General features: G+C 28.5%; 3 protein-coding genes across 6 annotated transcripts; 1 reads left to right on the top strand and 2 right to left on the bottom strand.

Moving 5' to 3' along the window:
- Window positions 1-445: 445 nt before the first annotated feature.
- Usp1 (ubiquitin specific protease 1) lies at window positions 446-3,771 on the bottom strand. The gene is made up of 7 exons (XM_015318907.2): window positions 3,350-3,771; window positions 2,938-3,117; window positions 2,610-2,845; window positions 2,292-2,521; window positions 1,716-2,227; window positions 1,445-1,637; window positions 446-1,344 (listed from the first exon to the last, which is right to left on the bottom strand). The coding sequence occupies exons 2-7, from the start codon at window positions 3,104-3,106 to the stop codon at window positions 777-779; spliced, it is 1,908 nt and encodes a 635-aa protein (XP_015174393.1). The 5' UTR covers window positions 3,107-3,117; window positions 3,350-3,771; the 3' UTR covers window positions 446-776.
- Window positions 3,772-4,083: 312 nt separating this feature from the next.
- Window positions 4,084-9,262, top strand: LOC107065312 (uncharacterized). Of its 4 annotated transcripts, none has more exons than XM_089172676.1 (6): window positions 4,084-4,146; window positions 4,272-4,413; window positions 8,109-8,194; window positions 8,392-8,588; window positions 8,669-8,869; window positions 8,997-9,262. In XM_089172676.1, the coding sequence occupies exons 2-6, from the start codon at window positions 4,386-4,388 to the stop codon at window positions 9,187-9,189; spliced, it is 705 nt and encodes a 234-aa protein (XP_089028802.1). In that variant the 5' UTR covers window positions 4,084-4,146; window positions 4,272-4,385; the 3' UTR covers window positions 9,190-9,262. The 4 variants fall into 4 exon arrangements, with proteins under 4 accessions (XP_089028802.1, XP_089028801.1, XP_089028803.1 ...); XM_089172677.1 differs by lacking the exon at window positions 4,084-4,146 and adding an exon at window positions 4,177-4,191; XM_089172675.1 differs by lacking the exon at window positions 4,084-4,146 and having other exon boundaries at window positions 4,153-4,413.
- On the bottom strand, window positions 4,310-7,201 carry LOC107065313 (uncharacterized). Its single transcript, XM_089172672.1, is given in 2 exon segments — window positions 4,310-5,392; window positions 5,395-7,201. Coding segments are annotated over 2 exon segments (2,430 nt in total). The 5' UTR covers window positions 7,157-7,201; the 3' UTR covers window positions 4,310-4,724.
- Window positions 9,263-11,614: the final 2,352 nt, after the last annotated feature.

Here is an 11,614-nt window from a genome sequence, read left to right as displayed (position 1 = left end):
CCAATTTATCTCCCTCTTTTCTTCTCCTCTCCTCGTCGTACGTTTCTCCCTACTTCTTTTACCATTCCGCCGTCCTTGCCCTTTCCCTACGATCTATGAATTTACATTAATTCCAACATATGTTGAGAATCAGCCACTATACAGCGAAGATGTCGCCACTATCCAAGTCTGTATGCATTTATTTTCTCTCGTTCGACCAATAACAACACTGATATATTTCTATGAAAAAATAAGCCAATCGATTAACGCTTTTTTCAAATTTCGCGGCTCGCAATGCGAAATTACTTACCGCGGGAAAATACGAATATGGTTTCTTCGTTGAGATTGATCTATTTTTTGGAATTGGAAAAAAGGACGAAGGACGATTGTTACATAAATAAAAATTTATGTTCTTTCTTATCTATTGATTCAATTATATATACTGTAACTAATATAATTATCATGATTAACATGTTGAAATAATAATTTAATGTAATATTTTTCGAAAGATCGATTTACAGGACAATTGTAATATATAATTTATTCTCTACGAAAATTATATTCACATTCATCTAAACCCGATACACAATTTGTATAGGATAAATATATATATATATATCTGGAATGTGTGTTCAACATCATAGCGCGATTTTTTTTTTATTTTTTTATTTTTTTTTTTTCCATATATATATTTTGTTTTATATTGGCGAGGAAAAGAGTGAGGCCTTTTGCACGATTAATCTTCGAGATTTTAAATTTTAAATATAGACATCCGACATTGTTTAAAAGAATAAGGCTTACCTTGGGGATCTCACATAGAATAAAAGATAAGGGGTCGCAGAATTTCGTGGATTTGGTGCCAATTTATCTTCTAATTGTCTCAACGGAATTACATGTACAGCTTCGTCATCGCACTCTAGCCAAACCCCTTGTTCAGATAATTTAGTATACTTAGAATTTTTAAAACCGCAACAATCCATACTACGACAGCCAACTTTGACTAATTGTTCCTTGTTCTCACTAACACTTGGTTTCTTGAAGTATTTAAAAATACCCGACGTTTTATCGGAAGAAGAGGAATTTGTATTTGTGCTACTACTACTTTGACCAGTTGTTTGACGTTTACTGTCCCTATCACAATTAAAGTATTCCGCTAATGCAGACTCATCAGGTAAGCGGGTATAAGCAACATAATGACCAGCTGTCATAGTTGCACCTTGGTGCATAATAACAGAATATAATTTATACTCGTGCATTTGATCCTTCGCTGAAACATTTCCATGGACATGCTTGTTGTAGCACTCTTCGCAAAAGCATTGTAACGTTAATGGTGTAGGCATATGATTATTAATTTTCTCCATAGATCTATAATTTTATAATCCCAATTAATTGGTTGTTTATTTTTATGATTTATATTAAATGCATGTCATATCTTCTATGAATGTATAACATTGTATCAACTCACCCAGCTTTAGTGGAAAATCTTTTCAATTGCAAGATTAAAAGTCGAGGTAAACAAGGGAAACAAACTGCTCGTCGTGCTTCATTATATCTCAAACAACGTGCACACCAATACTTATCCCTACCAACCAAAAATTCACTGGTTACTACAGCACGCCTATACACTTCGCTACTGTCTACAGTGCGTCCTTCATCATCTAAAATAATAAATATTATTTAAGAATATTGTTTGAAATAACAATTAAAGTAAAGTAAGTAAATTTAATTGAGGATACCTTTTTCATTTGATCTATTAACATCAATGGGGACACATATGTCACAGAATGTTTCCTTTCGTTCAGTAACATGTTCGCATTCTAAACACGTTGTTCTCAGCAAACTGATACCTTCGAAGTCTTCGGAGATAAAACACTTCTTACTTTCTGGTCTATGATTTCCTATATCTCCATTACTTTCGGAAAATTCAACATGACCATTTTCATATGGCCTAGACGAAGAAACGCCATTTGTATTAGATGGAATTAAACATATAGAACTTCCTCGAGATGTAATCTTCTTCTTCTTTCGTGATTTTCTAACACTGCGTTTACTTGAATTGCTATCTTCCGATTGAACGTCTGTTTGCTGTTCAGCAGAAATTTCCGAGAAACTTGCGTTGTTTTGACCAAATTGACTTTCTCTGTGTCTAACTAAAAGTTGAAAAGTTTCTCTAATATTATCGAGTAAGCAAACTAAAAGTTCGTGAGCATCCTGTTGTTGATTTCCTTCGAATATAGGATTTACTTCCCTGTAAAAATTAAAGTTAATACCACCTTATATTCAAATATATAAATTTGTATATGACAGCATACCTAAGGGCTTGTAAAAATGCATCTGGTTGGTATGGTTCACAATTTTCTCTTGCCTCTGATACTCGTAGTGCCATAAACAAACTATGTAACTTTTCAGTAGCTATTTGTATTCGAGGTTTATTTAATTCGCCGGTTGGACCAGCCAGGGCCAATAGATCTTTACTGCTCCAACTACGGCTTCCACTTGCCGTTAATGATACACCGGTTCTACCCAATGATGAAGATTTGATCTGTCGTAATAAAATGATTATATACTCGTTAATATTAATGTAATATTAATGCATTGATTTTTCAGAAAAAAAAAGAACAATAATTTACTTTAGTTTGTAGTTGCTTGTCATTTAAATTAGATAGATCGGTAGCGAGATGATGCAAATTATGTAAGAACGATGGTGCAAATCTTAAGGTATATATAACGCTGTTCAAGAAGCACGTATTTCCTAGATTACATAAAGTAGCTATTTTTAATCCTTCTGTTCCTAATCCTGATATATCATAACTTCCATCCTGATTACTCAATTGATTGCGATAACCATTCATCATTTTGCCTGTACCTTAGTGACACAAATAACATTTTCAATACTATTGTAGAAAATAATAATATAAATATATGAATGTAAATGAAAAACTAAATTTATATACTTACTATATAAGAAGTCAGATCTGTCAAAGAGGCCCCCTCTGGAAGAAGTATGAGGGGGCTGAGGAATGCTATTAGAAAATGTACGTTCTCGATTGGAAAGTGATAAGCAAAATTTTTTTCTAGGTGGCACAGACCGTTTATCTGTATCTTCTTCTGTTTCTAATACTGTCATCTTTTGCTAACCTAAAACCATTCAATATTGTTAAAATAAAATCATTACTTAATATGAACAATAAATAACATATGTTTTCTATACAAGACTTATTACTATATACTGATCAGTTCTACATATGTATATGACAGAAACACTGACACAAGTATATTCATTTCTATAATTAATATAACATTTATTCATGACAGTATCTAGAATTACTAAAAGAAAAAACTGAATAATAATGAAATCTTTTTTACTTACGTATTATTGAGTAGGGAAGTCATGGAACAACGGGTATATTATTAATCTTAGTTAATCGAAATATAAATCTGTACAATGAATTCTTGAATTATTTCTCTTTTCGATAGTACGAGCTACATTGCTACCGATGTCTCATCGAGAGCATTTTCTTTTTCTTTTTTTCAAATGTTACAGTATAACCATTAACCGTATCATTCACTATACATATGTATATATAATACACTTCGATTAATAATATAATATATATATATTTTTTTTAAATAATATCCTATTAAATATCGTCCGTTCGTACTATGAAACAATTCACATTAGATTTCTGCTTGATACGTTTCACTTTAAATGGTAGTTATAAACGTTTGCGGTCTAAAAATGGACGTACTACTAGGTGCAACGACTCCTCACTTCAGACTACGATGTACTCCCACCAGCAGCTGACTTCTAGTAATAAAAGGAACCAAAAGGAACTAACAAATGTAATATAGATAAAGATATATATAATGAACATTAACTTTCTATCATCCTTGACCTATCAGCTCTAATGGTTTTTTGAATGATCATTAACCTTCGTTTATAATTAAAATAAAAATTCTACGCATATATATTTTTGTTTACTTTTGTAATAAAAAAGAAATCATTAAAATAATAATAATTTTATTTGAAACTGTACCTATAGTGATCTAGTGATCTCATAGTGATTATTAGATTTTCAAAGAAATTAAACTTCCTATTGGTGGGAAAAATCGACCAATCACCGATCCTTATTAGTTGACCGAAATTTCCTAACGAGACGAGAGAAAGTATGTTATACGCATGAAATAAATGATAAATTTGTTCATTATTCGGTGCATGATTTTTAAATTCGAGTAAAAAATATTCCGTAATTAATTATTAGATATATAACCTAGAAAATTTTATTTTGTAGATTATGCATAATTAAGAGTATGAAGAAAATTGAACGAATTAATGTTTACTTCAATAATATATTTGATACTTCGTGTATTATATAGTATAACAATTTATATGTAATTACGAAGTTATGCAGATGACCAGGTTTTTAATACGCAGTAAATATAAACTTTGTTTCTTTTTTTATTGGAAAACAGAATTTGTAATCGTCTATTAATGAGTTTTATACAGAAGATTATTTAATTAATAAACTACGAAAATATCATATTATATTATAAATATTTAACGATAAATATGTCAAAAAAAGTATTTAAAAAAATATGCTTTTATTTAATTAATATTGTAAAGCCTTTATAAATTCTTTGCATTAACACTTTAAGATGTTATTTATCTTACATATATATTCTTTAACATATTTACATAGAATATTTCAAATAAAACGGAATACTTAATATATTAATACTTTTTCCTATTTAACGAAGAATGTTATGAAGTTTTTTTTATTCTTATACATCCAATCTGGACTCTGTGGTTCAGTTAAAGGTTTAGTAGATTTAATACGGTAGAGCGGTTTAAATACTGGCATAGGTTTCGCTTTTACCACTGTCTGTTTACGAAGCATAGCCACTTCTAATTTTTCCTTGGCTAATTGTGCAGCTTTCTCTTTTTCACGTTGTTTCTCTTGCATAGCTAGTTTTTGTTTAATCTTTTCATCAAATTCGTGCCTTTGCTTCCCTCTCTTATAAGAGTTCATTCCAATTGTCATACTTTTTGGTTTAATATTTCCTGTTTGATCTAGATTGATTTCACTTGTCATAGTAGCATCAATATCAGATTGTTCATTCTTTTGTTTCGTAGATTTTTCATCTAATATTGATAATTTTTTTTCTTGTACCCTTATGTTCGTGATTTTCTTAGTTGATGAACATGCTGGCAAACATAATTTTGTCTTGCTCGTATCTTGTTTATTCTGTTGATTTTCAGTAGTTTTGTTACTGTCTTTATCAAGCTGTGATTGTTTCAATTTAAACTGTTCCTTCAATTTATCACGATTTTCAAAACTGAAAGGTATAGGGCGTGTAATTTTTCTTTGCTTGGAATCTATGGGAATATCAAAGAATAGGACTTTTTCTTTTTAAAAACAAGTTCTGAATTGCTATACTCTACAAATGTAGAAACAATATTTTTATTTTGAGATGCTTTTTTGGCAGAAAGATTCGAACAAGATCTTCTCATATTAGCATCTTCCTTTGTGGAAAGAAGATTCTTATCTTGAGATGCCTTTTTTGTAGAAGCAGTTAAACAAGATCTTCTTGACTTAATGTTTCCAATCGTGGAAGGAACATTTTTATCATTAAATGCTTGTTTTGTAGAAGTACCTATACAAGATCTTCTTGACTTAGTATTTCCAATCGTGGAAGGAACATTTTTATCGTTAGATGCTTGTTTTGTAGAAGTAACTATACAAGATCTTCTTGATTTAGTATTTCCAATCGTGGAAGGAACATTTTTATCGCTAGATGCTTGTTTTGTAGAAGTAACTATACAAGATCTTCTTGACTTAGTATTTCCAATCGTGGAAGGAACATTTTTATTGTTAGATGCTTGTTTTGTAGAAGTACCTATACAAGATCTTCTTGACTTAGTATTTCCAATCGTGGAAGGAACATTTTTATCTCTAGATGCTTGTTTTGTAGAAGTAACTATACAAGATCTTCTTGACTTAGCGTTTCCAATCGTGGAAGGAACATTTTTATCCTTAGATACTTTATTAGCAGAACTAGATTCCGGTGTTACTATTTTAGATTCTTTTGATATAATATTCTTATCTGAAGGTATTTGGAATGAATTGTCTGAAGAAACGTTTTTACCAGATTTTAATTTCAATTGATTATCTTTTGATACGCCCAACTTCAATTCTTTTTGTTTTCTTATGCTTTTGGTACGAAATCGTTCCGGAGTGTTATTCTGAAACTGAAGAACAGCTGCTGCTAAACTGATATATTTATTTGAATTTCTACGAATTTTAAGGCTCTGTCTTCTACATTGAAAACTTAATTTTTTCGACTGTTTCTTACTGTTGCTGCTTTCCATCGATAATTTAGATTGATTTATTTCACTAGGCGTATCGACATTTAATAATTGTGTTGAATTGTTCAAATCTAATTTTTGTTCATGCTCAGCTTGTGTCAATATATTTATTGGCGATATATCACTATCAAACATATCTTTTTGTGGTGTTGCATAAATTTCGCGTTCAGAAGTAGATAACATTTGTATTTTTTCATCAGATAGTTTGTTGGATGTGCAGTCGATTTGATTATTATCATCTTGAGATATTAAACATTTTGATGGTTCATTTTTTGTCGACATTGGCTTTTTGAATACATTTGATGGTGTTATTACTAAATTTTGTAAGACTTCTATAGCTTCTTGCATGACATCATTGTATGTTACTTTTTGAACAAGTTTAGATTTACTACTACCCTGAGTCGAAGAACAAGAATTATATATTAATTTTATCGGTGTATTCTTGATAATATCTAATTCAGTTTCTAAACTAGTAACAACATTTGGTGTACATTCCAATTGCATGGATTCTTTAGTAGTTTCTTGAGTAGTTTCTTTAATAATTTCTTCAGTAAATTCCTGAGCAGTTTTTTCAGCAACTTCATTAGCTATTTCATCAGTAATTTCTTCGGTAATTATAGATTCCTTAGTTTCTTCAACAATTTTTTTTGATAAATATTCTTTTTCATCACATAACGTTATTTTGATTTCTGGTATTTTTGCGCATTCTTCAGATTTATCACTTCCATGATCTTTGTTAAAATAATCGTCTGATAACTCTTCTAAATTAGATGTAAAATCTACATATTGGGGAGAACAATAATTATCCATGATAAGGATATTTTATGTAGCTATTGTAATTATATGAAATAATCGTTGCGTTATCTAAAAAATGCAAAGAATGAAATCAAATAATTATCTTACGATATAAGGACATATTAATTAATTTAGAACAAATATCACAGTATATATATAAAAAAATAGACATCTATATATAGTTCAAAATCTTCAAATGAAAATTTCTTTACTTTGATAAATGACATTTGAAATTAAATTATATATAACATATTCTTTTACCTACCACTAATGAGTTTTTTTACATTTAATTAACACGAGATAAAATAAATTTATAAAACATTATTAATAAAATTATTAGTAATAAATATGTTTAAATTATTCCGGTACTTATTTATTCGACATACTACTTTTAACGGATAAATTCATATTTTGCAACGACACTGCCGGTAACAACTCAATTGTGAATAAAAGTTAAATACTAGATTAAAATCCCTATGGGTATCATATACGCTTTTCTATTGGTCTCTCGATTCCATGTAGGTTAAATATATATTTATTTATATATTTATCTAAGAATAGTTAATTTATATTTAAAAAAACATATAATAAATCAATCGGTAAAATCGTATAAATTTTATTTTGATATTAACCAATAAATAAACCTAATATTACACGAGAATGGATATTATACAAGTAGTTTACGATTCGTACGTAAGATGGCGTAACGGTAACATTCAAGGAACATGAACTCCCTCTACGTTACACTTATGTCGCGGTTCGTACTATTTCAAATCGAAAGGATTACAGAAGTGAACGGTTGAAATAACTGCTGAAATATTTCATTTGACATATTAAGAAGGAAGAAAAAATTTAGCATTATTAAAAACATATAAGATGTCTACTATTTCTCTTGACAAACTTATTGAAAAGGCACGTAAACTCGATGAAGGTATCAGAGAGTTAGAAGAAGAGTGGCGTTTTCCAGGTGCTTTTGTTGGTGGCCATGAAAATGTTACGGAAAAAACGGAGCATTATGTAGAAGAATTGATGAAATCTTTACAGAAAACGCAAGTAAAAATGATTGCATATTTTCATATGTGTTATAATCGAAATATTAATTTTTAATAAGTATGCAAATTTATTATACAAATAATTGTCAATTTATATGCAAGTATAATATAAGATACATACAATATAAGGTAATATATTTATAAGTAATTTTTGTTTTATTCTTAAATGAATGAACGTTTAATAATTAATTATATAAGGATGATATAAATAAAATGATGAAAGATCTTAATATATCTGAGGAAGATCCAACAAATGATGAGGTGGATACTTTTCTTCAAGAAGCACGAGATGTATATAACACGATGAAAACAGATGTAGATAATTTAGAAACCGTATTTCAAGAATATGGATATCATTATGATAAAGATCAATGCAGCGAGGCTACTGCAACTTTGTACGTATTTAAATTTAATCACAGTGATATTACTTTTACCAATCGTATATATTAATACAGATTATTTTGACTTTTACTAGAAAATTAGAAGAAATTGATACGAAGAATGATTCTAATAACTCTAACAATAAAGAAGAAGAAGAAGAAGAAGAAGTTGTTTTTACTCCTTATTTAAGTTGGCGTAAGAAGAAACTTACTGATAAGACATCCTTGTCGGTGAGTGAAAATGAAAGCTTGTCGAAAAAAAGTGAACTACTGAAGGTGATGGCTGATTTAAATTTGTACGTATAAACAACTTAAATTCATTGATATATATATATATTAATAATCTAATTATTCCATCAAAATAAGAATTTAGGTGAACATTACGATGCAATAACTTGTTATTAAAATGTTTTCAATATACAGAGAATCTAAGAAAAAGGAAAGAGCATACGGTACAAATGATAGATTATTACTTTCTGCGAAAAAGGAAGAAGAAAAATCAGGGGAAAGTTTACTAATGTGTAAACAAGGTTTAACACCGTTAAGAGACAGACCACAGTGTCAAATTTATTCTCGACATTTTTACGATTTAATAAAGAAAAAAGCTAAAGAATAAATAAACGTAATACTCAATTAATATTAACCCTTTTGCACTCGAGGGCTCCGTTACGGAGATAATAAAAGAAAAATCTAAAAATTGTAACAAATGCAATTCAATCTTCAACGTATCAACTATGTTTTTTCTATTGCAATTGCTTTGTAAGTTGTTGCTAATATGTGAATTGAAAAATGTAATTTCGAGTGCAAAGGGTTAAAACTCTAACGCTGTTGCAATATTAAATTAAATTGAGAGAATTTGTTTTATATTAAATATTTATAATATTGTTAAAAATACTTACGTGAATATTTGTATAAGTAGTTTCATAGGTATAATGAATAAAATTTTCTTTTTTTCTTTAATATGGTATTTTTTTTTTTTTAGGAATGACAATAATAATAATAATAATAATAATCATCATCATAATAATAATATTAATAGTAACAATAAAAAAAAAAAAAGAAATTTTAATTTTATTTTCTTTTGTATCGATCATTCCTTAAACATAATGATATAAAATATTAGTCATTGATCTTGAATTAATTTAATAATATAAAAAAGTAATGATATATATCAAGTTAATTTTTGAATGGATAATAATAATAATAATAATAATAATAATCTTGTCTATTTAATTTATGTTATAATTAAATAGGTAGGATAATAATAGGATATTAGGATAATATAAGAAATGGAAGACGATAGCAAGGAAGCAAGCAAGCAATTCGTTTCTCATATTTATTTGTTATTGCATACTGTTTATGTTAGTATATTACTTAGGTATACGTGCCAAGTAGCAACTTAAATGTATGATTGCGTGATTCATCTGTCTGTCCTTCCGTTAAGTACGGATAGGTTAGGTAGGTAGGTAATGTAACGCTTACTCCACTATATATAGGGTGTATTTATAAGTATATCATATTTCGGTAGAACGTCATCTTACTAGCTAATCTGTAATAAATAAAAGAGGGCCTACAATGAGTGACGGTTCTTTTTCCTTTGCAGCTGTGTATGTCCTGTGTGTATATGTATGTATGTATGTATATTCGCATGCATGTTGCACGTATGTTGTATTTGTATCATGTATATATATATGTATGTGTGTATGGTGTGTGTATGACTATATAAAACGCAAGGAGTAAAAGATAAATATTACAAAAAACAAAATATTTCAGAAGATAAACGGAAGAAGAAGAAGAAGAAGAAGAAGAAGAAGAAGAAGAAGATGAAGATGAAGATGAAGAAGAAGAAGAAGAAAAAGAAGAATGAAAAAGAGTTAAACGTCGAGTCTTGAGATTTAACACGTTCCCATTTTTCTTTTAAACAAAATTTTCAAGAGAAAGATATATCTATATCTATATCTAGAGAGAAAAAGAGAGAGAGAGAGATACATAGATAGATTGATAGATAGATAGAGAGAGAGAGAGAGAGAGAGAGAGAGACAGAGACAGACAGAGACAAAGATAGATAAAAAATTCGGTCGGCTGTTTAGCGCATTTTTGTTTCTTTTTTTTTTAAATCTAACTATTCGTTTCTTTTATTTTTATTCTTCCTTTTTTTTTTTTTATTATTATTCTTTCTCTCTTCTCACAAACAAATCCGTTCCATTTATATACACGCATACATATTATATTTATATATATTTATTCCGATATTATATATATATATATAATATCGGAAAAATACGTATGTGTGTATGTATATACAATGACGTCATAGCATTTTAATAGTTAAATTAGATTGAAGGATACTAAATAATAAATGCAATTGTTCTTTCGTGCGATCAAGAGCAAGAGGAAGGAAACAAAATAATAAAAAAAAGAAATACAGAAGTTAAATATCGTACGTCGAAATTAAATCGATTCAAATTTCTTTTCAATAATTCAATCGAAATTATACTGCCACCGAATATACATGTACACATATACATTATGAAATTATATTCAATTGTAGATATTTGTTCTTAAAAGAATTTCGTATACATATATATATATATATATATATATATATATATATGTTTGCATGTGTATGCATGTGGTTTATTTTATTCAGTTTTTCGTTCTTCTTGCTCATAATTTGCATATCGTAAAGAATAGTATAACGTGTTTGCGTTCTTAAAAAATAATAATAATAATATAATAATAATAATAAAATAATAATATTAATAATTATAATAATAATAGTAATAATAATAATAATAATAATAATAATCATCATCATCATCAAAAAAAAAAAAGAAAAGAATAATTATTTTAGCCGACTAGAAAAGATACTTGCATATATTGTATGTATATATTTATATATATATATATGTATCTCTCTCTCTCTCTTTCTTTCTCTCTATCTCTATTTCTATCTCTTTCTTTTTGTTTCTCTCGTGTCGATCGTTGGGTTACTATGTCGGACATAATTAATTAACGTACCGATTTCACAACACATCAAC

The sequence above is a fragment of the Polistes dominula genome, unplaced genomic scaffold (genome assembly GCF_049000335.1).
Source record: "Polistes dominula isolate Pdom_NZ unplaced genomic scaffold, Pdom_raw_medaka contig_23, whole genome shotgun sequence".
In the NCBI taxonomy this organism is placed as follows: domain Eukaryota; kingdom Metazoa; phylum Arthropoda; class Insecta; order Hymenoptera; family Vespidae; genus Polistes; species Polistes dominula.
The sequence above is the reverse complement of the archived record's forward strand: the minus strand, read 5'-3'. Positions and strand labels throughout refer to the sequence as shown.